Source organism: Saccopteryx bilineata, chromosome 2 (assembly GCF_036850765.1).
Source record: "Saccopteryx bilineata isolate mSacBil1 chromosome 2, mSacBil1_pri_phased_curated, whole genome shotgun sequence".
In the NCBI taxonomy this organism is placed as follows: Eukaryota; Metazoa; Chordata; class Mammalia; order Chiroptera; family Emballonuridae; genus Saccopteryx; species Saccopteryx bilineata.
The window spans coordinates 383,461,431-383,489,422 of NC_089491.1; the positions used below are offsets into that span (position 1 = coordinate 383,461,431).

At 44.8% G+C, this 27,992-nt stretch overlaps 1 protein-coding gene across 1 annotated transcript in view; it reads left to right on the forward strand.

Moving 5' to 3' along the window:
- Positions 1–27,992, forward strand: part of ANKFN1 (ankyrin repeat and fibronectin type III domain containing 1) — a 349,730-nt gene that overhangs the window by 173,802 nt on the left and 147,936 nt on the right. The window contains exons 3-5 of the mRNA XM_066255513.1: positions 7,441–7,575; positions 20,681–20,882; positions 24,046–24,256. Coding sequence (XP_066111610.1) covers positions 20,697–20,882; positions 24,046–24,256 — 397 coding nt within the window. The 5' untranslated portion in view covers positions 7,441–7,575; positions 20,681–20,696. The remainder of the gene's footprint in view (positions 1–7,440; positions 7,576–20,680; positions 20,883–24,045; positions 24,257–27,992) is intronic.

Consider the following 27,992-nt stretch of genomic DNA (forward strand, 5'->3'; position numbering starts at 1 on the left):
GTTAACAATTTCATTTTTAAATTAACTTTCTTCAAGTGAAGATGCAAAAATCATCTTGGGCTTTGAGTTGCAAATAAAAGACCTCCCTAGGAAAATGGCCAAAATGAAGGTTGTACATGGAGACTAGGTCTCAACGTCTCTGTGATAGCTCATCTTTCTCTCCCATAACCCCCTCCCCAGTCCTATTCTCACTATACAGAGGCATGACCAAGATCCAGGGAGCAATCTACTGATTGTAAATGCCGTTCTTTGTGATAAAATCCAGTGCATCAAAGAATGCAGATGGCCTTGGGGGTGGTTGTGAGGAGAATTGACCTGTGCTCATTCCTCATGGAGAGATTTAGGTGAATACTGCCACCTATTGATAGGTGAAATATATGCCACAAATTCTTACTCTGACCTGGCATGTATGCTACCGCTTGCTTATCAGAGCAGATCTCATTTACTGTGATGGCCGAAACATTTTAACAGCCCTAAGTTCATAACTCTTCCTATGTCTGTAATGAAGAATAAGTATGTTAGACTAATTTATAACAACTCACAAATTGTATTTCTGGGAAGTGGCGAAGGAGCGAGGTGCACACGTGCCGTGAGCTTTGCAGACAGAGATCGGGGTGTGAGTCTCAGCTCAGCCCCTTAGTGCACATAAACCGGTTAATTAATCTCTCTGAACCTTAGTTCCCTCATCAATGAAAAGTGGATAATCCTCTTTGCAGGGTGTGAGAGCTCTGTAATATTGCTACCTGGCACACAGGAGGTGTTTGATAAGTGGCAACATTTGTTATTATTTTTCCACAGAGCTATTAAAAGGAACTGTTTGTGATGTAATGATTGGTAGGTAATATGACAACCACAGCACATATCAGACTCCGGTGAACCGTTCCGCGCCGTTCAATTACCCTTCAGCAATACTACTTGTCTAGCGTCGTAGCTTTGACATCCAGAATTAGGACAGTGTGAACATAAATATTAGAACCTTAAGTGTGCCAATTGAGAAAATGAGGATAAATGGCCCTCATTACCAAACGTCTCCTGACTGCCCCGGAGGATATATGGGGCTGAGCAGATAAAGAATTATGATAAAACTTGGGAGCTGTAAATAAATGGGGCTTTGTGACCTGCTGGATAAGGTGGAGCCTTAGAGCCAGACCTAGCAGGCTCACATTCCTTCCCCGGCGTGGTGTGGGGGATCCCGGGCTCACACGGACAATAGGGGATTCATAGCCTGAGAATTCTAATGATGACTGAAAGGAGGGTGGCAGGCAGAACAAGAAGACTTTTCAGAAACAGGGACCCTGATTATCACATCGGCGCTCCAGCCCGGCAGAGGCTGCTGGGAGGCAGTATGAGGCCGTTCTTGGAAAGCCGTCAGTGAAGTGTTTGTAACCTCCTTAAGAGAATTCCATTTCTCAAAAATGCGACGCTGGAAAATCTCACATGATTCATTCAGATAAACACTCTGTCATCAAATCATACTAGAAGCCACGCAAACCATCCCTCTTTTTTGAAGAGTCTTTTTTGAATGTCATGAGTCTAGTCTCCAAGACTTAGAAGGGGGGGAAGAGGGGTGTGGAATCCCAAAGAGGGTTTCTCAGGATTTTGGGAGACCTTTTACTTTTAGTTTGAAAGGTCAACTGGTGCTTTAAACAAAATAATCAGGGAATAGCACGCCCATGAACAGTCTGCACCTTTTGAAAAGGTCTGCTTTGGGACTGAATAGCCGCTGCCCCTCCCCCACCCGTTTTCCTTTCTTCTTGGGGGCTTAGGAAGGGAGAGGGAGGAGGAGGAAGAGTTTCACATTCATTACGAACAACTTCACACATAATAAGCATGTTCGGATACACCCTGGGGTGTTAGTTTTCTTTTCCTATTTTTTTGTCTCCTTTTTTTTTAGCAGATTTCGATAAGTAGCACATTTTATTTTGAAGAAAAAAAAAGAATCGGAGCGGTTACTGAGCAGCCGCGCCCTAAGAAAGGTCAAGAGATTAGGGAGCGGAAGTAGGCTGGCCGGACTCTGCTGACCACAGTAAGGGACTGATGATGATTTTCTTCCCATAATTTAATTTTGAGACTCCAATGAAAAGGTAGCCCTCCCCCCCAAAAAAAAAAAATCTTTGCTGAAAAAAAAAAAAGTGAAAAAGTGTTAGAAAATGGTCATCAAAAAGTGATCAATTTAAATTTCTGTCTTACAAACCAACCACAGGGAGCTAACCGCAGGGCAGACACGCGTTTGCAATGATATATGGACGGTCTGAAAATACGGGCGTGGTTTTGCAGGAGCGAGTGAACATTTGTAGCTTCTGACATTGGTGGGCTCTGGCCTAATTTCACAAGTATTCTGAAATGCTAAATGCTGCACTTCACAAATAAGAGAACAGTAAAATAAAAGGAACCTTTGACTCGAACTGGCCCAACTCCCTCATTTTCCAAGCCAGAGAACCGAGACCTCATGATAGAAAAGTAAGTTGCCCCAGGTTGCCCAGCTGGCAAGGACAGGCTCGGGGGCTCATGTGCAAACCCCCCACCCCAACTGGGGTCCTTTTCGCTGAGCTGAACGACTCTGAGATGAGAAACTTCAAACCCTCACATTTCATCCAAGAGTCCTCGTTTTAAGGACCCATTCATTCCCTTGCCAATGGCCCTGCACGGGCTTGCCTCAGACAGTTCACCTGTCACAGCCTGAAATGACTTTGTTAGCTGCTACTAACTGGCTTCTTCCAAGCAGATCAGATCAAGCACATTCACGTGTCTCCAAAGACTCAGCCTCCTGCTGTTTTTTTACATCTTCAAAAGGTGGGCAGACCATGACATGCATGCCTAAATTATCCCCAGCCTATATTCCCTGGGATCCACCGATGTCACCATCATCTGTTATCACTCACGTTTCAACTTTAAAAGTCAGGCCCTGGCCGGTTGGCTTAGTGGTAGAGTGTTGGCCTCATGTGTGGATGTCCCAGGTTCGATTACCAGCCAGGGCACACAGGAGAAGCTCCCATCTGCTTCTCCAACCCACCCCCTCTCGCTTCTCTCTTTTTCTTCTCCTCCCCTCCTGCAGCCATGGCTCTATGGAGTGAGTTGGTCTCCATCACACTGAGGATGGCTCCATGGCTTCCCCTCAGGCACTAAAAAAAAAAATGGCTCTGGTTGCCACAGAGATAGGGCCCCAGATGAGCAGAGCATCGCCCCCTAATGGGCTTTCCAGGTAGATCCTGGTCCTGATCGGGATGCATGTGGGAGTCTGTCTCTGCCTCCCCTCCTCTCACTAAATTAAAAAAAAAAATCAGCTTCTCTCTCACTCTCTCTATTTCCTCTGCTGCTCTCACTTGTCCCGTTGACCACCTGCCATGTTCATCTCTGAACGGACGTTTTTACAGACCCTCACCATCAAGGCCTTTCTGCTTCCAGGTTCTTTAGCATTTCCATTCGTGGCCCACAGTGGCCACACTGACATTCTCCTCAAACCCCTGTCACCTACGGGATAAAGTCCAAACTCTTTAACATAGCACTCCCCAGTCCAGCCTACTTTTGGAACCTAAATTCCAGGAGACACTCCCCCCCATCGCCATTGACTACTGTCCCAGCTGGACTACTGTCACTTCCCAAGTACCCCAGGGACTCTGTGCCTTGACTCCATTCCCTCCTTTCCAGCCTCTCCAGGTCTTCGTCCTTCCTCTGTATCAAGTTCAGGCGCAACCATCCCAGAAGGAAGGAACCCTTTAGGACTTCCCTCACGTACTATTATGTAGCCCCCATTTAATTCTGCCCTGCATTATAAGTTGTTGCAGCTCTTCTCACTGGAATAGATGTTATCTTTGAGAAGAAGCCTCATTCGCCTTTGTACCTCCTCCTCACCATGGTGCTTCATCAAACGCTTTGCTTGTCTTCCTGAATACTGACGGAGCACCCCCTCTCTGCAAGACAGAAACTGTCAGGGCTGGAGGAGAAAAATACAAACTGCTGAAAAGGCAGTCCCTCTCTTCCAAGCGGCTTTAATCAGTGAGACACATTCAGGAACAACCAAGCAAGTGAACCAGCTGTGGGCGTGGAGCTGGGTGGAGCGGAAGTGCTGAGTATGGAACAAACGTTCTGCGAGTTCCAGATGAGAACACTGGTGTTATGATACGGAGGGTGGGGCCACGGGGGACAGGGGAGGGGAAGAAAAGGCCAGGCTGCTGCTGTTCAACCCTGTCTCGGCGCTGCGGTCATTACTACCCTCTAGGTCTGGCTAATCCAACCCACCTTTCCCCTCATAGCAGAGTAATCTTCCAAAAGCAACACTCTGATCAATGAACCAAGTGTCAAATACTGGCAGGCTGATGCCAGGTAATGTGGAGAATATCAGCTTGTAGAGATGAGACAAACTCCAGGAAACAGCAGGAGAACAGAAAGCAAGAACATGTTGTAAAAATGCTGCGAGGTGGGGGACTAGGCAGTGTGTGATCGGTGTGGTTAATCGAGAAGAACTGCTCAGACGAGGCAAGCCTCAGTGGACGGCCGCTTGGCAGAAAAGATTAGATGTCCTAAGTGGACTTCCAATTCTCAGACCCTGTTTATTCTTTGTGATGGTTTATTCATTCATTTAGCAAATACATGATACGCACTTCAGCAGAAGATTCATTAAATATTTATTGAATGCCTTCTATGTGCCGGGAACTCTGCTAGGCACTGGAAATTAAGCAGTGAGTTAGAGACGTTGCACTTAAACTCTTACAGTGTAATGGGGATGACTGGTATAAAACAAGTAAGGGCAACAAAGTAATGATGGGAGGGCTATGAGATACTGTAGGATTTCCAAGGAGGGAACCTCACGGCCCAAGGGCTAGAAAAATATCCCTGAGAGGTAATGTTTCAGCCAAAACTCTAAGGCTCACATGAGTTAGTTAGAAGATACTGAGCCATTCAGGCAGAAGAACCTCATATATAGAATGCTAGCGTCAAGAGACTATGGCAAAGGAACCGAAAGACATTCAGAAAGACAGACAGCATGGAGGGTAAATTAGAAGGTGGCAAGGCCCTGGCCATTTGGCTTAGCGGTAGAGCGTCGGCCCAGCGTGTGGAAGTCCCGAGTTTGATTCCTGGTCACAGCACACAGGAGAAGTACCCATTTGCTTCTCCATCCCCCCTCCTTCTTTCCTCTCCCCATGGCTCCAATGGTTTGAGCAAGTTGGCCCTGGGTGCTGAAGATAGCACCATGGCCTCGCCTCAGGTGCTAAAAATAGATTGGTTGCCAAGCAGTGGAGCAGTGGTCACAGAAGGGCAGAGCATTCCCCAGTAGGGAGTTTGCTGGGTGGATCCCAGCCAGGGCACAAGCAGGAGTCTGTCACTCTGCTTGCTCCCTCACCTCTCACTTAATAAAAACAAACAAAAACAGAAGGTGTCAAGAAATTAGGCAAGTGATAGGCAGAGCCAGATTATGAAGAATTTTGCTAAAGTATGTCAGCATTTCTATTTCATCAATAGAGTTGAGTAACAAAGCATTTAACACAGCGTACCTAACCTGGGAATGTTGCTGAAGGGCAGATGAATGAGTGAATGCACCTCCTCTGCAAGGATGAGGGCTTCTGAAATGACTCAGGCTGGAGCATCTGCTCCAGGAAGCAAAGCCCCTATTACAGAAGACATTGTCCCCTTAGGTTTGCAGAGCATACAGAACTCACGACCCCAGGGAGGCAGCCCTACAACCTTAGAAGAATTACTGAGTCACCTGGCGTACTCCAGCAGACGGCATTTAAGTAAATCTGCAATGCAGTCAAAGCTTTTCTACAGATAAGGGTCAAGTTTTACCTGGCAACCAGTCAGACTTAAGCTGAGAAAGTGTAGCCTGACTCCTTCTTAATCTTTGATGAAAAAAAAATAATCCTTCTGAACCTCCAGGGCATGAATATTCCCAAATTAGATTATTTGTAGCAATGCTTCCTTGGATAAGTCCAAAGAGAGAAAGAGAGAGGAAAAGTGTTCCAGAGAGAGATTGTCTTTTGAGCAAGAAGAAAGGAAAACACTTGTGCAAAGCTAAACCGAGCTCTTCCTTTGGACATGCAGCTTTCACGAGTCCCTGAGCTTTGCCTCGGGTTCCAGCCCCACAATAACACCTGTTGGGGACAAGTGAGCTTCCAGGCAAGCTGCTGTCTCCAGAAAAGGGGAGATTTTCAAAAATGCAACATGCCGTTCCCAGTGTTCTAATTGATTACCAGGACGAAGGTTAACACTGCCTGCTTATTTCTAACCAAGGGACTGTCTCCTGATTTGCTACAGAGTCACATTCAAAACTGGGGAGTTGATTCGGCTCCAGATATAAATAGCAGACCAGAGTCAGTGCCTAGTAGAAGGGTCCAGAATTATTTCTGAAGTCATCCCAGCAGCTAAGCTTTCATTTGGCAGAGAGAGACCATCTGAATAGAGCTTTAGAAAGATTCTTAAAGCTGTTGCTAGGGACGTGTGTGTATCTGTGTGCCCGCACGTGTGTGTGGCCATGTGTGTGTGTGCGTGCGCACGTGTGTGTGTGTGTGTGTGTGTGTGTGTGTGTGTGTGATATTCGTATGTGCTCTCAACCGGCAACATCTCCCTAACACAATAAGCAACGTGAAGGTCATTTGCCCTTTTATTTCAGAGAGAAACATGAAAAAGTGCCTACAGGAGTGGCTTTCTAGGAAATCCATTCTGTGCATCTTTTAGTCACGTAAAGTACAACGCTGGGCAAGGAGCCAGGTGCACCCATCTGGGGCTCGCGTGGAGGACGCGCTGGAATCTTCTTCCTGAACTGAGCCTCTTGCGGTCCTGAGTCCCAGGCGTGCGGATCTCTTTCCCGGGACCTTCTCCAACAGGAAGTCAAGCATTGGCTGGGCTGCCCTGATTGGATTGGGTGCTTTCTTAACATGACCCTTGCTCCTGCTAGGAGCTTGTCAATGATGGCACAGGTGCCCTGAGGTGAGGGTGTAGCTGCCACCTGCTTCGAGTCCCAGGCAGCTGTGGGAGTGAGGGGGTGACTGACCTCGAGAGTGGTGGCTCACTCGAGGTCACAGACTGCTGGGGTGGGCTCCTGAACGGCCAGACAGTCTTTCTTCCCTGCAGTCGACGTAGTGAGTGCAAAGCTCACTGGCTACCTCGCTTCCTCTTTGCACATCGTTCAGTGATAGCCGATTCCGATCCAGTCTCATTTGCTGTGAAGCTTGTTGTTCCTAGTGGACGTCACAGATACAGTAGTCAAAATGCACACTGAAGTCAGGGCATTCTTTCACTCCAGGCACGAGAGCTCATGAAGCCAAGCCTTCCCGGGGCTGCAGTCCCGAAATGCATTTAGTCTCTGAGCCAAGCTGTCTCCCTCTCCCTTTCCCTCCCTGAGCATCACTTGCTCTTTTATTTTGTGCCGAGAGAGTAGCTCCGTGATCATGGACTTCAGCTCTTGCCTGTAGTGATCCTGTTCGCATTTTATTCCTTACACAGAATCGGAAGGAGGTTCGCTTGCTTTGCGCAGAGGCTGAGCCACAGGAGAAAGCAAAGCCAATGTGATTTATTGAATGAAAGCACCGGACAATCACCCACAACTTGTCCCTCTGCTGCCTCGAACAACCTAAACTGGTAAGTCTGGTTTATTGTTGTCTTTCTTCCTGTGAATGCGGGGCTTTCTTAGTAACGGATTATTTTTAACATGTGTATGTGTTGCTGTGGTTTGAATGATATAAAAATATCTGCATCTTCCAAACTTAGCCGCAGGTGGTCCATGAAGAATGCACACAAGCACACGCATGGTGGCCCACAATACCACATCCACGTCCCTGCGGGGAGGCGAGGGTGGGGGCAGGAAAGCCCCATTGCTGATCACTGAGCATTTTGTTTGCAGCAGGCTTAAGGACATTATGTGCTTGCATAACTGATTAGCACTAGCTATGAAAAGTACATTGTTCTTTTGTTGTATAAGATCAGTTTCTAATCGAGTTCCCAAGTACCTGCAACGTACCTGTTAAAATCAGGTCAAGATGAATCCCTCGTGCTGATGATCCTGAATACAGACCCGGACTCACTGGTGTCTTTAACCCAGTGTGCAGCCTGGGCTCGTAGAGTAGAAACCAGCCTGCTGTCCGTCCTGGGTCAGCATGTCTGTAAATGACCCAATGACTGTGATGTTGAGGACTCCTGCCAAGGGGACACAGTGGGCACACAGTGGGCATGCTGCATACAAACCCCTGCTTGATGCATGGCCGCTTTTGCACCCATGTTCCTTAAACCCTTTCTTTACGCCATGAAGGATACAGTTGCTAGGGTGCACTAAGTTCAAGGGCGGATGTTCTAGGCGTCCTGTTATCCGTGCTGGTCATCAACCCAGCCCAGGCTGCTACACGTACCATGGATAATCAAGGCTTTTTTTTCCCCTCTGTTGGGACCCCCAAATTCCCATTCTCATTTGATGTCTTCATTTTCTAACTCTGGTGTGAGCCAACCTGTGCAGAAGGGGAAAGCGTATGGAGCAAACAACTGCTCCTCCTACCAGCACCGCCTCTCCCTCGTCTTCTGTTTGCCTGGTACTGCAAGGCGCTGTGGCAGCACGGGTCCGTCTCTGGTGGGCTCAGAGTCCGTATAAATGTCACACCTGGCTTGGTGACTTTGCTGCGCTCCATCTGCATTATATCACTGGCCATTCAGAGGAAGCTGGGGCCTCGGGTGTTGACAAGAGCAGATGATGCTGGAACAGTGAGCAGCGCGCTTCTCTAAATGAAAATCAAAGTTAGGACATCGGAGAGACGGGTAACATCTTGCCAAGTAGAAAGCATTCCCAGGCCATTCAGTCCCAAGAGCTGGGTAATTCTCTCATGATGTGACATCCTAACAGGAAGGAGGCAGAATTTCCTAGTGGTCTGAGTCTGCCGGTTCCCAGACGAAGCCTGTGTCTTTGGGAACTTGCTTAGCTCTCCCTCCATATCTCCGTCCATCCCTTCCTCCCAGCCCTGATTGCTTCCCGGAAGACATGCTAAGCTCAGTCAACAGATCCATGAGATGCTTCTTAAAGCTTTCTTGTAAAAGGGCGCCTTAGGCAATCAAGGTCATCGTTCACACACTTTAGTCCAGGGGCCACGCATTCAAAACCCACAGAGGGGTGTTTGTATGGGAGCAGGAGGTAGATGCCCCTGTCCCCACATAAGGGATGGAGAGCATGGTCACACTGAAGGAATTAGAAGGGGAGACTAGAGCTGGGAAACAGCACTGGAAAAACTTCGGATTCGAATAAATAGGTCACGTAAATAATTTTTTTCAATATTGATCAGGAATAATTGATTTTCTATCTTCGTGACGCCAAGATACAGAAGACCTTACATGTTTCGAAAGAAATAAACATGCAAATATCTGGGGAGGCAGGGAGTTCGTTCAAGAACGAGTAGAATTCAAGACTACTTTCAGTGGTTCAAATTACCACCATCCCCATGTACGCGGGAAACAGAGATAAAAGTGCTATGATTTGAGAAGTTCCACAAGGCTCATTCACCAAAAGAAAAAAAAATAAGAAAAGAAAAGAAATTGTCCCATCTCTAAGATGAGGGTAACTGAATCCCTTTCATCAGGAATTGCTGTCTTTTATAAAGTAATGAACATTCTCAAGAGAAAGGATAATTATGCCACCGATACCTAACTGTAAATGAATGTATTGAAATGTTTTCCATCTCAGGGGAAATCCAAAGGACGTTGCATTAATATTACATTAATCCTAATGCTTCCTATCTATTTCAGACCTTTCTCCAAGAACTTCCGCATAATTATTTCACTCTCAATCCGCAGGCTAGGTAACCTCTAGGACAAGCTCCTTTCTTCGTTTTATGGAATGCTTAGATTATACTACGATATTATACCATCTATTAATGGATTTCCTCTCTAGACCCTTGAGGGTCACAGTGGAGAAAGCTGAACTCACTATCTTTCTCCTTTTAAATCCACTCTTCCTTCATCCTATATCCCTTCCCCCCCCCCCCAATTATTGGTGAAACATTATGCACCTGTCAGCCAAACAAACCTCACAAGAGTTATCCTCAGGTTTCCTGAGTCCTTCGACCCTCCATCCGATCACTAACTAGGTTTGGTCCTAGTTACTTCTTTCATTTTTTTTAAAAAATCTGTCCACCCATCTCTATCCCCTTGCCATATACTGTAGTTGAAGTCACGGGGATTCTTCTGAGAACTTCCTACCTGACTGTACCCTGTCACCGGTTCTACCATCTTCCCTTCCAATAATCCTCTGGGTGCTACCACAGCAATTCTCTAAAAATGACTATCTCAGATTTTCCTTTAAGTTCTTCGGTGCTTCCCTTTTGTGAACCGGCTGAAGTCTATCGTCATACTAGCCTATGAAGCCCCTGATGGTCTGGGCTTGCTACTTCTCTGGGCTTCTTCCCCGAGATCCTAGAAGGGTGGGTGAGAGGTACCACTGTGGGCACTGACCTACCAGCAACAGAATATCCATTTCACATCTCTGGGACCTAACCTACGATATTATTCCCGGGTACCCTTTTCTTTCCTTTCTGCTAGCTGATTCCTCACTCACTGTTCACAATCTTGCTCAAGGACCACCTTCTAGAACCTATTTCCCCACACCCCCTTCTCCCATGACCAGACCAGCTCTGCCACCCACAAAGTTAATCACTCATTCCTCCATGCAATTTCTTTGCCTTGGGCATCTGAGAACACTGTGTAGTGAGTAAGATCTGAGATCTAGACTCATATGTCCTGGGTTTGAATCCCAGATCTACCCTCTAGTAACGTCTCAATACCTGACTGCCTAACATGGGGCTCACAGCAGTCCTTCCTTCACACAGGGCTCGACATGGATCAGCGAGCTGAAACGTGTGAAGGCATCGTTCTGTCCACCCTGGGTCAGCGCAGGCATCGTTCTGTCCACCCTGGGTCAGCGCAGGCATCATTCTGTCCACCCTGGGTCAGCGCAGGCATCGTTCTGTCCACCCTGGGTCAGCGCAGGCATCGTTCTGTCCATCCTGGGTCAGCGCAGGCATAATTCTAAATAGTTCCTGGCTCACAGAGAGTGCTATAAAAGTAAAAGCTATTATTATTATCATTCCATAATTTTGCATATCGTACTATTTCATAGCTACACTTGAATAACCATCTTCCTTTTTAACCTAGGAGCTCAATTTCTTTTTCTTTTCTTTTTTTTTTTTTTCTTTTTTTTTTTTTTGTATTTTTCTGAAGCTGGAAACGGGGAGAGGCAGTCAGACAGACTCCCGCATGCGCCCGACCGGGATCCACCCGGCACGCCCACCAGGGGCGACGCTCTGCCCACCAGGGGGCAATGCTTTGCCCCTCCGGGGCATCGCCCTGCTGAGACCAGAGCCACTCCAGCGCCTGGGGCAGAGGCCAAGGAGCCATCCCCAGAGCCCGGGCCATCTTTGCTCCAATGGAGCCTTGGCTGCGGGAGGGGAAGAGAGAGACAGAGAGGAAGGAGGGGGGGTGGAGAAGCTAATGGGCGCTTCTCCTATGTGCCCTGGCCGGGAATCGAACCCGGGTCCCCCGCACACCAGGCCGATGCTCTACCACTGAGCCAACCGGCCAGGGCCTAGGAGCTCAATTTCTTAATGGAGTCAGTCAGCTTGTTTCAGTTTGCCGAGGACTCTGCCAGTGTTAGCGCTATGGTCCTGCATCCTGGGGGGCCCCTCCATCCCAGGCGCACCAAGACAGCTTGGTCACCCTATCAGTAAGCCTATCTTACTTAACCTTTAAATCTCTAGGGACCATCACAGGCTACGTAAGTTACAAAGGAAGGCATCCATAAGGGTTTCTTGAACTATAAAAACAATATTGTCTTTCTATCATCTTTCTCATAAACATGCTTTCACACTTCAAAAAATCAGGTCTCCTTGCTGTAAAGTCACAGCTGACTCTTCAAAATTGATCACTAAATAACTGAATATGTTATTTAAAAAAAAAAAAAAAAAAGATGCCCGGGAACTGGCAGGGCTGCTTCCAGCCCCTTGGATGTCACCAGTGTGATGGAATTGGCCACCTGCAGCCGTCAAAGGCGTACCTGTCATGTTAACAGCAGGTGGGGAATAGGAAGCAGGGGAGGGTCTTCCTTTCTTGTCTGTCTAGTAACAGGCAGGTTGAAGCTTGAAGGTCCCTAGTTCATATCACAGCCTGAGGAGCAAGCTTGTCCCAGTCAGAAATGTTCCCTTCACTGAGTGGATCTGTCTACCCAGCTGTCAAACTTAGCGAGAGCTCCCGTTTCTAATATGCTTCGTCCAACGAGGGCTCCTCACCCGACCTGGCGCAGAACTTTTTCCCCAGTACAAAGTGGAAGTCCCGCAAGCTGCGTGCTTTGAGGCAGGGACTCGGACCTGCCAGAACTCACAGCGAGGGCAGCATCTGGTCTCCGGGGTCAAGGTCTAGGAAGCGGAACAGGACAAGCAGCCAGACCAGGCTCCCTCAGCAGAGGCAGAGTAACAGCGGCGTTGCTAAGAGCATGGGCTTTGAAGTCAGAGTTCAAATCTTCCGACCTCCATTTACAGCAGGGGTCCCCAAACTATGGCCCGCGGACCCGCATGTGGCCCCCTGAGGCCATTTATCCGGCCCCCGCCCCACTTCCGGAAGGGGCACCTCTTTCATTGGTGGTCAGTGAGAGGAGCATAGTTCCCATTGAAATACTGGTCAGTTGGTTGATTTAAATTTACTTGTTCTTTATTTTAAATATTGTATTTGTTCCCTCTTTTTTTTTTTTTACTTTAAAATAAGATATGTGCAGTGTGCATAGGGATTTGTTCATAGTTTTTTTTTTATAGTCTGGCCCTCCAATGGTCTGAGGGACAGTGAACTGGCCCCCTATGTAAAAAGTTGGGGGACCCCTGATTTACAGGCTATAGGATCTTGGACGAGTTACCTCACCTCCCGGGGCCTCAGTTTCCTTGCTTGTATAATGAGAACGTAATCATAGTACTGATTTTCTCAAAGGGTTTGATTACTTTTCGCCTTAGCCTACGGAAACAGAGTCTGAGGCGGAGCTGATGGTGAACATTTCGTTCTGTTGGGTATCGGGAGATGCACCCCGGGGAATCGAGAGTGAAGGGAAGAGGGAAATGAGTGAAGGAAGGAGGAGAAACAGTTTTAGGGTGAAATGGAATTAGCAGGGCTTCCCCAGAAAGCACATGGGGTTGTTTGTTTGTGTGTGATTGCTCCCATGGAGGCTTGCGAACAGTCCACGGGACAGGAATGAAGACATGGCCTGCGGGCTACTTCCCGTCTCCTGTCTCCCACCGGTGCCGTTTTTTCTTTTATTCCAGATCATGTTTCCCAGTCCCTCAGGGCAGCCAGGAGTGAGGCTGGAACCTCCCTCCATGGGTCTGGCTGGGTCGGAGCTGCTGTGGTTCCAGTCACAGCAGTCATGATGGAGGCCAAGCCAGAACCCGCCCTTCACTTGAGAGAGCTGGTGATGTTAGGAGCAAGGAGGATGGTGACAGCCTGAGGCTGGTTTGAGGGAACCGAGATGGCTCTAAAGTAAACCTGAGGAGGTGCCGCTGTCCACAGGTTATGGTCGCCATTTTGAACCTGGAGTCTCCAGGCTGCTGTCACTCAACCCTTACAGCTCGGCTCCACGTGTCCTCACGGGCCCTCCAGCAGTGGCGCTGGGCTCAGGCCACTGTGTATCAAAGCACGGAAGCTGCTGATGTTCATGAACTCCAATGTATCCATTTATTTTATGGTTTTTCCTTTTTGTGCCTCCTCTAAGCAATCATTCTTATTTAAATTCACAAAGATAGCCTCCTCTGGGGTGTTTTTTTTCCCCTAGAAGCTTTATAGTTTTAACTTTTGCCATTATTTCACTTCAAATTAATTCTTATGCAGGATGTAAAGTAGGGGTTGAGGGAGGTTTTTTTTGTTTTGTTTTTTGAATGTAGCTATCCCATTGTTCCGGCACTGTTTTGTGTTTGGTTGTTTGTTTGTTTGTTTTTTAATTCTTTTTCCCTATCGAATTACCTCAATGCCTCTGTCAAAAGGTAATGGATTATTTACGTGCAAGCTATCTCTGGGCCCTTTTTTCTGTTCCATCCATCTGTGTCTATCTTTATGCCATGGTCTTTATCTCCATCACTCGCTTTATTCCAATGTACAACATCTTAATTCCTATAACCCTATAGCAGCTCCTGAAATTAGGTAATGTAAGTCTTCCAACTTTGTTCTTGTTTTTCAAAGTTGTTATGGCTAAAAATTTTAGATCCTTCCCATTTTTATAAAAAATTTTAGGCCCTGGCTGGTTGACTCAGTGGTAGAACATCAGCCGGGTTTGTAGAAGTCCTGGGTTCAATTCTTGGTCAGGGCACACAGGAGAAGCGACCTCTGCTTCTCCACCCTTTCCCCTTTTCTCTCTCTCTCTCTCTCTCTCTCTCTCTCTCTCTTCTCCTCCTGCAGCCATGGCTCAAATGGTTCCAGCAAGTTGGCCACGGGCATTGAGGATAGCTCCATGGTCTCACCTCATGGCACTAAAATATGTCGGTTGCCAAGCAAAACAGCAGAATCAGCTTGTTCATTTATTTTTTAAAAAATCTTGCTGGAATTTTAATGGGGATTGTAATCAATCTACAGCTCAATTTGAAAGAAATGACACCTTAGCAATACTAATTCTTTTGATCTAATGCATGAACAAGGTGTATTGCTCTATTTATTTAGGTCTTCTTTAACTTTATTCATTAATGTCATGTAGTTTTAAGTATACATGGGTTTGCATATATTTTGTTATATTTATTGCTAAGTAAATTTAATTTGCTTGTTCTACAAAACTTTTCTCCTTGTCTGTAAATGAAAATTGCCTTGCTCCTTTCTTTCCAATCTATACTTCTTTATTTCATTTGCCTTATTCCACTGGCTAGTACAACAGCAAAGGTAAAAGTGGGCATTGGACCTTGTATCTTATCCTAAGGCTGTGGTCGGCAAACTCATTAGTCAACAGAGCCAAATATCAACAGTACAATGACTGAAATTCCTTTTGAGAGCCAAATTTTTTAAACTTAAACTATACAGGTAGGTACACTGTTATTAACTTAATTAGGGTACTCCTAAGCTGGCCTTTGGACCCGCACGTGGTATTTTGTGGAAGAGCCACACTCAAGGGGTCTAAGAGCCGCATGTAGCTCATGAGCCGCAGTTTGCTGACCGCTGCTCTAGGGAAGAATTTGGTCTCTAATCATTAAGTATAGTGTTGGCTACCAATTTTTGTACAATTTTCTCTTTATCAGATCAAGGAAATCCCTTTATTTCTGAATGTTTTTTAAAATTATGATTGGATGTTAAATATTGTCAAATGCTGCTTTTTCTGCATCAATTTTTTTCCCTTTATTGTGTTAATATAGCAAATCACATTGATGAGTAATTAAATGTTAAACTAACCTTGCTTTCCTGGAGTAAACCTTGCTTGATGACAATCTGTTATCCTTTTTGTATATTGCTGGATTTTATTTGCTAACATTTTGTTGAGTTTTTTGGAAAAGTTTTGTGTGGAATTGGTATTTTTCCTTCCTTAAATATTTGGCAGGCTGTAATTAACACTTAACATGACTTTTGTTAAAGATTTTGAACAATGGCCCTGGCTGGTTGGCTCAATAGATAGAGCATTGGCCCCACATGTGGACATCCTAGGTTCAATCCCAGGTCCAAGCACACATGAGAAATGACCATCTGCTTCTTTTTCCCTCCCTCTCCACCTTCTCTCTCTCTCTCTCTTCCCCTCTTGCAGCCAGTGGTTCAATTGGTTCAAGTGTCGGCCAGGGCACTGAGGATAGCTCGGTTTGTCTGAGCATCAGCCCCAGTCAGGGCACATGCAGAAGTCTGTCTCTCTATCTCCCTTCCTCTCACTTAAAAAACTCTAGGGATCAGATTATCCTCCTTCCTCAAAGCTTATTGTTTAGTGATTTTTGTTTTCAGAACTAGATTAGTACAGTCTGTATTTATTGTCATATGTAGCTAATAAGTCTCTTCTTGGTTAGCTTAGTGGTCAGCTAATAGTTGAACAAAAAGAAAATCCTTAAATGCCTGGAACCAATAAGTCTTCCAGTACTTACAGAGAGGTTCTGCATGCACGTAGGGACTCACCATCAGTATTCATCAGACTGTTGACGGTCTGCCTTCGTCTTCACTTTCTGCTTGCCCAGAGCCTCAAAGTCAGGCAGAAAGGAGAGCTTGGGACCCTCTCAGGGATTTCATGAGAATGTTCCCAGCCTTGCACATGCATGGGATCTGACAGAGCCCCAGCAATGTGGCAGAGCTTTTCAAACTCCTTTATGTACATCGCATTCCCCAGCTCTCCTTTTAAGCTTTTTGGTTCGTCTAGTGTTTACCCCACTCTTCTCCACCACCTTGGGCAGCTGTGATGTTAAACAGTTGCTGATGTTTGTTTTTGACAAATGCCCCAGAGAAGAAGGTTATTTGCATGAGGTAAGCTTTGAGTCAGGTCAAATAAAAAGAAAATGCCTCGTGAATGGCATCTTCTAAGGAACCACAAAACAGCTCAAATAATGACAGTTCTCTCAAAATGGAGTTTCAAAGGAACTCCATCACCATTCTGCACTGCCACTCTGCGCTGCCAGTGGCTGCCAGACTACTAGGGTTTTTATTATTCCTTTGTTTTGGGGGGTGTTTTTTTTTTTTTACCATGAATGTGGGCTGTTGGTCTTCAAGGCTATGGCAGAGCTGGACAAGATGGGAATTAATCAAGTTAAAAATGCCATGAAGCTCACTGTTCTTACTGAATTCATCCATTCTTCTTGAATAAACACTTCCTGGACTGCTTCAACCTTCAGTTCATTCCTAGGATTCTGAAAAAGTTCATTCTGGCAATTTTTGCTAGTGTTCCTATTGATTTTATAGAGAATTTTTAGAGGTCCTTACTTTGCTATTCCCGCAGTCATACCTTTTCTTCCATTTATAATCTTCCTGTGAGATATTTGTTTAGGTGTATGACTTGTAAGTGGCTTTTTAGAAATCTCAGTTGAAGAGATTTGTCTTTTATTAGGAAAAGTAAACCATCTGAATGTCTTGTACTCATAGATATATTTAACCATAGCCCTAATACTTTACATGTGCATTTATTATGTTGTTCTTATTTTGTTTCATCTTTATTTTTCAATTTTATCTTTATTCCTCACTTTCTTCTAATAGTTTGAGGTGCTGCTTTCCCTTCCCATTTCATTAGAAGTTACTGAAAACATACATATTAAAATATCTAAACTTATATATTTTCTATCAAAATAAACATTTTAAATAGTGTATTAAAAACATAAAATCCGATTTCAGATCAACGTTTGAAACAAACAAGAAAACTATTTAAATTGTTGCAACATACTTTGGTGTCTCTGGTTTGGGAACGAGAATTGAGGCAACATTAATAATTGCTGTTATTTCTTGAGTGGCTACCCTGCTACTCAAATAAGATATGCACCTTTCATTTGTTACTTCATCTCATCTTCACAACTCTGTAAGAACTCTTCATATATATGATTAAACCAATTCGGAGAAATTAAATTTTTATGTGACTGTCCGAAATAACATAGACTGTAGATAACAACATCATGTTCAAGGTTGGGTCTGCCGAATACCAGAACCAAAGCTACACAGCTTCTCACATTTCGTGACCCTTTCCATGAGGGTACAAATGTGAGAGTACAGTTAGTTGGAAGGGAAGTGCACCCTTGTGAGAACAGATACTAGATAGTTTGTCTTTCTTGGTATTTCTAATCAGACAAAATTTTAATTATAAAGGAAGAAAAGAAAGTATAATGAGAAATAAAATCTAGAAGAATGGAAATATGTCAAAGGATAGCCTGGAAGGAAGGGACAGCTGGGGAAGTATGATAGGAAGTCAAAGAGAAAGAGAAAGTAGGTCTATTTTTTGACTGAAGAGAACAGATGGTACCTGAGGGGGACAAAAGGGCCCAGTGGGTAGGTGGCATCAGTTGTAGGGCAAGTCGCCGGAATTGGATCAATCAACAAAAATTTATTTACTGGACTCCTGGGCACTGTGGGAGATACAAAAAAATGTAGAGTTATTTTGGGACTGATAATGATGTAGACAAGACAGATGGCACTAACTGGGGCATTAATTCTGGAGGAAAAGGCTACAGGCAGAAGGCAGAAAGAAAGAGTTTAAGGCAATCCCCATGCGAGCCAGCTTGCATCCCAATCTGGAATTTTTGTGGAACTAAACAGAACGAGAGGAATCACAACAGTGACTGGCTATCAAATCAGAAGTAAGGGGTATTTGTGGATGAAAGGAGAAAGATGTCAAATCACCTACTCTTTCCATGTCTGCTTTTGTCTCCATTAATAGAGCATTAAAGATTTATGAAAATACACCCACATGTGCCTTCACGGTACAGAAAGTGCTTTATATCACCCTCCCAAATTTAAATACGACCATTGACATGAGACTGAGTGGGGCTTAATGGACATGACTAATTCTGAATAGGTCTGACCACTTTACAAGGCACTAGAAAGTCTTTTGTTGTGTTGGAAAAAAATTGCAAGCAAAACTTAAAAGGTGCCTGAGGACGTTCAACAACGTAAGGAAGATGGATCTCCATTTGTGAACGTGTTATAAAGTTAATCAAGCTTACTTGGTGCTAGTAGACTTGGAACCCAGTTCAGAGGCATGAGGTAAAAATGAGCTCTCTGGGTTTCCCATTGATACATTATATGTATTAGAGTCTCATCTGAGCATCCTTTATCCTGAGGTATCTATTGAGTTATCTTCTATAATAAAAATGACAGCTGCCATGAACTATCCTACACTTTAAGCTCTTTACATGGACCATCTCATCAAATCCTCACAGCTACAATATGTAGCTGTTATTACTATCCCTTTTTTATAAATGAGAAAAATAAGATTCAGACATGTTAAGTACCTTTCCGAAGATTACAAAATAGGTGGAAGAGTAGCAATTCCTGTCCTAATTTGGGTTATATTTCTTTTGCCCTGGGGAAAGCACATTGTAGGTTCTGGGGATCTAAGGATTAATATCTAGCAGTCTTTGCTCTTGAGATGCACGTAGACTAGCTGGGAGACAGGCCACAAAATAGTTGCAATACAATAAAGGATTTGTTGAAACAAGCATATACTAAGTGAATGAGTACAGAAATACGTAATGTTGCCTGGGGTTGTCAGAGGCCACTTGAGCATAGACTTTAAGGATTAGCAATTGCTTCTTAGGTGATGAAGACACAAATGGAATTCCAGTACGTATAAGGCAGTACATACAAAGTCCCAGAAGTAGGAAAAAGTTTGTGCCACTATTTAGGAAACCTTAAGAAGGTCAGAAGATTGAAACATAACATGTAGAGCTACAGTAAGGCGATGAGGCTAGAGAGGTAAGCACTGTATATGAGGCTAAAGAGTTTAGATGTTATCCTGTAGGAATTGAGGAATCATTCAAGTCAGTTCTATGAAGAGTTTGGTCAATTTAAAGAGGTTCTACATGCTACAATATCATGGGGTCCATAAAGCTATAAAAATGCAAGGACTAGAGATGACCTAAAGGTCACAGTTGAGTAGCCATGGCTGCATTATGAATGGAAGAGTCCACTGGAGACCTGGCAGGAGGTGGTGGCAAGGCAGCAGCATGTTCCAGAGAGACCTGGGCCCAGTGCACGGGGGCTGCACCAGGGTGGAGGCACCTTATACACGCCTGCCTTGGCCAGTTATTCTATTCATGCATTTGTTCATCCAGTAGGCACATGCAAGCCAGCAGCCATAGCTTTGGTAGCATCAATATTTCAATAGTAGTATCCAACATAATGGTGGGTGGCTTTTGAAATAGGATGGCTAATCTGGAAACTGACTTCTGGTGTGACATTGGGATCTGCTCAGAGATTTGTGGAACAGCAGTCAAGTATTACTTAGAAAACACCAGTGGTGAGTGCCCTGGGGGACACTGTCTGGAGAATCTGGGTGAACAGGGATGGGCCTGGGGATATCAGCCCCCCAAACCTCTAGACATGGAGGGGGTTCACCAGCTCTCAAAGAACAGGCACACTTTGCCCTGGCTGGATAGTTTGGTTGGTTGAAGCATTGTCCCAAAGCACTGAGGTTTCCAGTTTGACCCCCGATCACGGCACATACAGGAAGGGATAGACGTTCCTGTCTCTCTCTCTCTCTCTCTCCCTTTCTCTCTTGATAAAATCAACAAATAAAATCTTAGGGAAAAAAAAAACAGGCACACTTTAACACCCTGAGAGAAGGGAGATCGTCAGGGGATAACCACATTCTCTTATATACCCCACAGAGAGCAGCGTCTATGAGGAGGTAAGTGGAAATGTAACAATCACATGTACCCAAGGAGAACTGAACAACATCCCTGAGTTATAGAACTGAGGTGCTTCCTCCAAGTGAGACAGAGATAAAAAGACTTTCAGGAGGGGCTCATGTCATATGAACATTTGTGTGAAGATATGTATGTTTATATAGTAAACAGAAGTTGTCATTTAATTTCTGCCAGCGATCAGCTGGGTGGCCGTAAACAAGATGCTTCCTTTGCCTGGGTTTCAGCTCCCTCATCTATAACATGGAAAGGCTGGGGCTGATGACTTCTCAGTCCCTTCCAGCTATAATATTTTACTAGGGTCCCAGATGGTTATTGGAGATGATAACATCCTGTGTCAGCTTCTAGTTATGTTGTATAAATGATACATCACATTTTCCTCCTCCTAGGAACTGTCGTGTGAAAATGACCCAACAAATGCAGAATTTACATCTTTCTCAGTCAAAAAAGCACAGCGCCCCGTCGTCACCCAATGCCGCCAAACGTCTGTACCGGAACCTCTCTGAGAAACTGAAAGGGAGCCACTCTTCGTTCGACGAGGCCTATTTTAGAACAAGAACTGACCGGCTGAGTCTCAGGAAGACCTCGGTGGTAACAGAACTCTTCTTATTCTTGTCTTGGGTTGAGTGGTGCTGTTGTGTTTGGATTGGAGGAGATTCTAAGATGATCCACGTTAAAGAACCTGGCACTCATAATTTTACCCATACTGAGAGTCAGGTGAGACAGGAACTGCTCAACACCTATGTTGTTGGCTGAATTACGAGTCATAGTGAGAGTTTCCCCTTTCTTTTTCTTAATTTCTTTCCCTTTCTTTTCCCTTCATTTCTTCATTTTCTAATAGACCAAAGACACCAAAGGTAGCAAATGTGGAGTGTGAGATTAAATAGGCTTTCTGAGACCTTGGTTGTTCATTCAAATATAGAATGACCAATAAACAACATTTTATTTATTTATAATGTATACTCCATATGCTTTCCAAAGGCATTCAAGGCAGAATCCAAGCCAAAAAATGCATATGTATTATATCAATATAATGGGAAGTAAAGAGATGGGGTGGAGATAGAGGGAGTGCTGGGAAAGGGAGAAAGAAAAGGAAAGAAGGAAAGAAGGAAAGAAGGAAGAAAAAAAAGAAAGAAAGAAAGAAAGAGAGAGAGAGAGAGAGAGAGAGAGAAGGAAGGAAGGAAGGAAGGAAGGAAGGAAGGAAGGAAGGAAGGAAGGAAGGGAGGGAAAGAAGAAAGAAAGGAAAGGAAAAGGAAGGAGGGAAGAAAAAGGAAAAAAAAACTAGAAAAAGAAAATAGTGGGGACAGGAAGAGAAACAGATTTACCCAAAACCTAGGCAAATATATAATGCCTACAATTTATCATCACATTTATCTCTGAGTTCCCATACAGTCAAAGCAGCGGAGAGCTGAAAGTATATCGGTCTATAAGGAGACATGAATATTTTTCTGTTGCTAAGTCCTCTGGCCTTTATAAGCTGTCATAATGAATTATGTAATGGAGAGTAAAAAATTAGTATTGGTGATGTTACAAATATTCTCATGCAGGCGTTTCTGACATCGGCCCTCAGTAAGAGTGAGGGCACAGCAGTAACACGCTCAGCAAGGGGATTTCTGCGGAGGGTAATGGCACCATTTGTTTGAGCCTAGAGCAGAAAATGAGCCCTAGGCTTTCCAGATAGAAGCCTTCTGGAGTTTGCCAACAGAAGCCTGGAGGAGGAAATGACGTAAGAGGGAGAGCACACACGGCCCATAAGAAATTAGACACACTAAAAAATCACAAACACCCACTGTGGACAGGGCAGCAGTTTAACTTTGCACTCCTTTGTTTTTTCATCCCTAACTCATCTTCTGGGAGGGCGTGGTTGTGGCTGAGTTATGGCCCAGCCATCGAACGCTCTTCAGTTTGGCAGGCTGTCGCCAGCACACTGTTCAGTTCAGCAGGTTGTCTTGAGAGCCACGCGCCAAAACGGCTCTATTGCCTGGGAGCCCATGGTCAAAACCAGCGTTGGCATAACAGCTTTGTATTTTCCCTGCGTTTCAATCACGTGTTTATGTACTCAGCTAAGCAGACCTGCGGCCTTTGAAAGGGAGGATTGATTTCTGATGAGACTAAAAATGAAAACTGCAACATCTAAATATGTGGTCACTGAAGACCTTACCCATTTTAATTAGGCAACTCCTGTGCTAGCTCAGGACTCATGCTATTTCAATATTTTATTTTATTTCATTTATTTCTTCTTTTCCAAGTGAGAGGATGGAAGATAAGAGTCAGACTCCCACATGCACCTGACCCGGGATCCACCCAGCAAACCCCATCTGGGGCTGATGCTGTGTCCATCTGGGTCCATGCTCACAACTGAGCTGTTCTTAGCACCTGAGGCACAGGCTCCATGGAGCCATCCTCAGCACCCGGGGCCAATGCACTCAAACCAATTGAGCCATGGCTGCAGGAGTAAAGAAAGAGAGAGAGAAAGGGGAGGGGGAGGGGTAGAGAAGCAGAGGGTCGCTTTTCTTGTGTGCCCTGACCAAGAATCAAACCTGGGACATCTATTTCAATATTTTAAAGCAAGTCTTGGAAAAGATACCAGATAGACATGTAAATGTGGGTTGCCCTTCTCCCATGAGCCACAGAAATATGTATTGGAGAGCATTCCATGGCTTTTCTCCTTTGTTCACTATTAACCCTCTGAAAGAACCTTTCAGAGGAACCATATTGTCCTTATGGATATTACCTTTATGAATATTAAACTTTGGGTCCTCTGTGGGCTGAAAATAATCTGCCACCCAGCTACAGAAACCCTCCCTAGACACTACCTCTTGAGGCCCTCACCTACAGGCTCAGAAATGCCAGGGGTTCGGTGGTTGGGGCTCTGGGGTGAGAAAGGGTAGAGGTTCGTGCAAAGGAGTGTATGAACCGGAGAATCAGCCTGCAGGCAGTGTGGAGCTATTAGGGATTTGTAAACAGGGGCGGGACATGTCATGTAAATTTCAGAGAGATTACTCTTGGATCAGCCTGCAGCATAGGGTGGAGGAGACTAAGTCCAGCAACAGACAGGTCGTTGCCATGGTCCAGGCAAGGAATGAGAATGATCTGAGCAATAGTAAATCCATGGTGGGGGTAAGTTTGAGACAGAAAATGTGAACTCTCAATTCCAAGCAAGTCACAATTTAAATTGGCTGGGCCATGTTCTCTCTGCCAGCATTTCCCAAACCGTAGTCTGTAGAATATTATTCCAGGGGCAGTTCAAACAAATGCAATTAAAACTACATTCTATGAACAAATGCTTGAAACAGGTCATATTTCCCACCTACCAGAGAGTCATTATTGCACATTAAAATTATTAAAGGCCCTGAGAGGTCTTAGAGTAAAATAATGCAATAACTTGGCTTAATCCAATGTTTATTTGACCACATGCTACTTTCTTCACAGCACACCTTTTAAGGACCTATCGAACAGTAGTCCACTGAAGACTGGTTTGAGAAAGCCTATGCTTGTTCGTATCTATAGGCCAACCATGCTCTACTGCATTGTCTCAGTGCATCTAAATGTACCTGTCTGTTCAATGTCCATTCGAAGGGATGGAGGGAGGGCCCAACACAGCGTCGACTATGGAGACCTCGGGATAAATTAAAGTTATAGCACTTCTCAGTGGGAATGCAGTCACTGAAGCCGTCTCTAAAGTTCCCGACAGCTGAGCTGCAATGACACCAGGTCTGTGAAATAGTGCTAACCTGCTTTTGTTCTTCTCCAGAACTTCCAGGGCAATGAAGCCATGTTCGAGGCCGTTGAGCAGCAGGACATGGACGCTGTGCAGATCCTTCTGTGTCAGTACACGGCAGAGGAGCTGGATCTCAACACGCCGAACAGCGAGGGGCTGACGCCTCTGGACATCGCCATCATGACCAACAACGTGCCCATCGCTCGGCTCCTCCTGAGGACAGGGGCTAGAGAGAGCCCACACTGTGAGTTAACCTGAGAATTGAAACATGTCTTATGAAGGCGAGACATCAGCTTTATGTCACCAAAATAGCCTTGGGTGACTTTTGGGGCATGAATGATTGACCAAGCATAGGTTCTAAAATCTTTTTGCATGTTCTTAATGGACTTTCGGGCAACTAGTGATAATGTTTATGAGTCTCAGCATCAAATTACATTCTCAGTAGAGTACACTGAGTGATATTGAAAAGAAAAGTAGAAGGAGCATCCTCCTAAGATTATAACTAAATGTGAAATACTCTAAGGGAGGCTATAGAACAGGAAGCATACATAGAAAAAGAATAAGTATGTGTATGTGTGATGTGTGGTGTGAGCTTTGTGTCCATAATTCACATGATGGTTGCACTCCATCATTCCTTCATTCATTCATTCAACAAACACTGAAGACAGGCACTATTCTGGGCACTAAGAATGCAGTGGTGAGCAAAACAAAATCCCTATTCTCATGGAATAAGGATCTTATACATAATTAGTGGAGGGGACTTCCAATAAGCAAGTAAATAGATCAACTAAAATATGAACTCAAATAGTGATAAAAACTATGAAGAAAATAAAATGAATGAGTGGCTATAGGTTGATGGATGGGAAACTATTTTAAATAAGGCTGGTCAAGAAAAGCCTCCATGATGTGGTGACATTTGAGCCAGGTCCTGGACAGCATCAAAGAATGGGCCATGAGAGGTGTGGTCAAATTCTAGGCAGACTGAACATGGTGTCGCTAAAGCAAAATGAACACAGGAGAGATGGATTGCTGGAGAAGCAGTCACTGGAACCAGACTTCTCAGGCCAAACGAATGTGTCACCTGGATTGTTGGGTGTAATGGGGAGACCATGGAGCAGTGGAAGCAGGTGAATGACACCTTCTGCTTCCAATTGTGAAGGGCCACGACAGTGCTCTGTGGCAACCAGACAGTGCTAGGGCAGCTGCGCAGGTGGGAAGAGCAGTGTGGAGTCTGTCTCTGTGGTCCGAAAGGCAGATACCCGTTGCTTGGACTAGCATGGTAATGACACTGATGGCAAACAGGGTAGAATTCTGGATGTATCTTTTCACACACATAATACACACGTCATACAATTCAAGCACTCAACGTGTACACTTCAGTGGTTTTTAGTATAGGCACAGAATTGTAAAACCATCATCACAATCAGTTTTAGACCATTGTCATCACACACACACACACCCCCAAAAAAACCATACCCTTTTTATATCACTCTAACCTCCCCTTGCTCCCAACCCTGGGCAACCACTGATCTACTTGCTGCTCCCATTGATTTACCTATTCCAGGCAGTTTATATAAATGGGATCGTATACTATGTGGTCTTTTGTGAATGGCTCCTTTCTGTAGGTATTTTGAAGTAGAGCCGAGAGTCCCAGCCAAAGGGAGCTGCTCTAGGGAGAATGGCAGACGCAGCCCGGTAGTAGATGGGATAAAATCACACAGCCCGCACCGCGTGCCAGGCACTATTCTGAGCACTTTACGTGTATTCACGCCTTTAATCCTCACAGCAACATTCTGAGGTAGGCCCTCACATTCCCCTCGGTGCAAACTCTCTGACCCAATGACCACAATGGCTCCGAGCCACGGTTTTTATGTTTCCTAAAAGAAAAAAAGTAAACTCATCAAACTGTTAGTTTCACTAATACTGATTCACTTACTTCCAAGTGGTGAGACCCAGAAGGCTGAAAGAGAAGTGAGCAAATATATAATTAGAGGTCACATCTCTGGTTCTAAATTTCATAAACCCTCGCCACCCAAAGACTAGGTAACAGAGACGGACCCTTGTATCAGAAAATTCTTTATTTTAAAAATGCTAAGCTCACCACATCCATGTCAGAGAGTAAGGGTTTGGGTTCAGTAGGATCGGGGCTCTGCGTCCTCAGTGAGATCTTTGTCGTCAAAGTGCTGCTTCCTTTTCATGGACTGGAGGCTTTGCAGGGATGAGAAAATGAGGATGGAAGAAATCAACAAGGCGTATGTGCTACCTTGCAATTTATTTTGCAAAACTGTCGGTCCCGCCTGACCAGGCGGTGGCGCAGTGGATAGAGCGTCGGACTGGGATGCAGAAGGACCCAGGTTCGAGACCCCAAGGTCGCCAGCTTGAGCACGGGCTCATCTGGTTTGAGCAAAGCTCACCAGCTTGAACCCGAGGTCGCTGGCTCGAGCAAGGGGTTACTCGGTCTGCTGAAGGCCTGCGGTCAAGGCACATAAGAGAAAGCAATCAATGAACAACTAAGGTGTCGTAAGGAAAAACTGATGATTGATGCTTCTCATCTCTCTTCGTTCCTGTCTGTTCATCCCTATCTATCCCTCTCTATGACTCTCTCTGTCTCTGTAAAAGAAAAAAAAAAAAAAAAAAAAACTGTCGGTCCCAAAGACCCAATGAGAGAGCAGTGGAGAGAGAAGCAAGAGGGGCCGGACAGAGAGGATGCAGACTGAGCCCCATTCTACAGGAACAAGGAGGCCATTCATCCAGATGTTGCCTGCCCTGGGCTGGATGAAACATTAGTCCTACTTACCTGGGACTACAAAGAACTCTCCACTCTCGTGAAACCAGTAAGACTCCGCATCTCCCCAAGCCCCCTTGTGCATAATTAAATCTCTATAAAAGAACCCAAGTACTAAATATCTAGGTAAGCCAAAAGCAAATTTGTTCAAAGATGCCTGGTTTTTCTCATTCCTTGGAGAATGATAACCACAATTATCATCACAAAGTTGTAAAAGAAAGACACTGAGAGATAAACCCAGGTTTTAGCCTCTGGAAATATGACCCCTAAGCAACTGAGGCCACCCAACAAGTCAAAGGCAGAGGAGGATGTATTGACTCCCCTATATGTAAATATAGTGAAGGAATCTTGACTGAGTATCTGTGAAGTCTCCACATTCATTATCTTCAGTTTCCACACTAGCCCTTCAAGAAGGTGTTATTAATTCCCACATTTTGAAGAGACATTTTATTATGCTGAGAGGCTAAGTGACGGACCAAAGGTCATGCATCTGTCAAATGGATCAGGATGCCAAAAACTCAACCCCAGTCTGTGGGACACCCCTGCCTCCGATCCCTCTATGCAAATGGACTGCCTTTCCAAACAGCCACTGTGGAAGCTGCGACCATTGGGTTCTGAGTCCTTCCCTGTGTGCCTTTTGGTTTATTTCTTCACTTAGTTCTATCCACTAAGATGCCATTCCTGTTGGAGAAAAGCAGAAAAAAAAGAGCACAATATCTTTTCAGGGATTTTTAACTCACTTTCTATATCAAGTATAGAAGAAATAGAATTGTTTCTGTGCGTGAGTATGAGCCAGCCCATGAGAACCACCAGACTTCGCCAGCCAGACCCAAATAAGCAGATACCTGCCACAAATTGTTTCCCAGAAGCTGCAGAGACAGGGTATAAGAGAGGAAAAATAACAATAAAGTCTTAAGTTCCTAGAGTGTTTTACACATTTCAAAAATGCTCTTGTTGGCTTGTGAGATGGGAGATCGTTCCTTTATCTTAATCAATGAGGAAAATGGAATGAGATAAATCAAATAATTCACCCACTGCTACAAAGCTAATAAGTGGTGGAAGCACAATTTGAACCCAGATCTTCAGTATTTGATCCTTCAGTACTTGCAGAAGACATTAACACACTCACTATCACACCACAGATTCTCAATTTCCTCCTTCCCCTATTCTCCATCCAGTCCTCTTTTATGCCTAT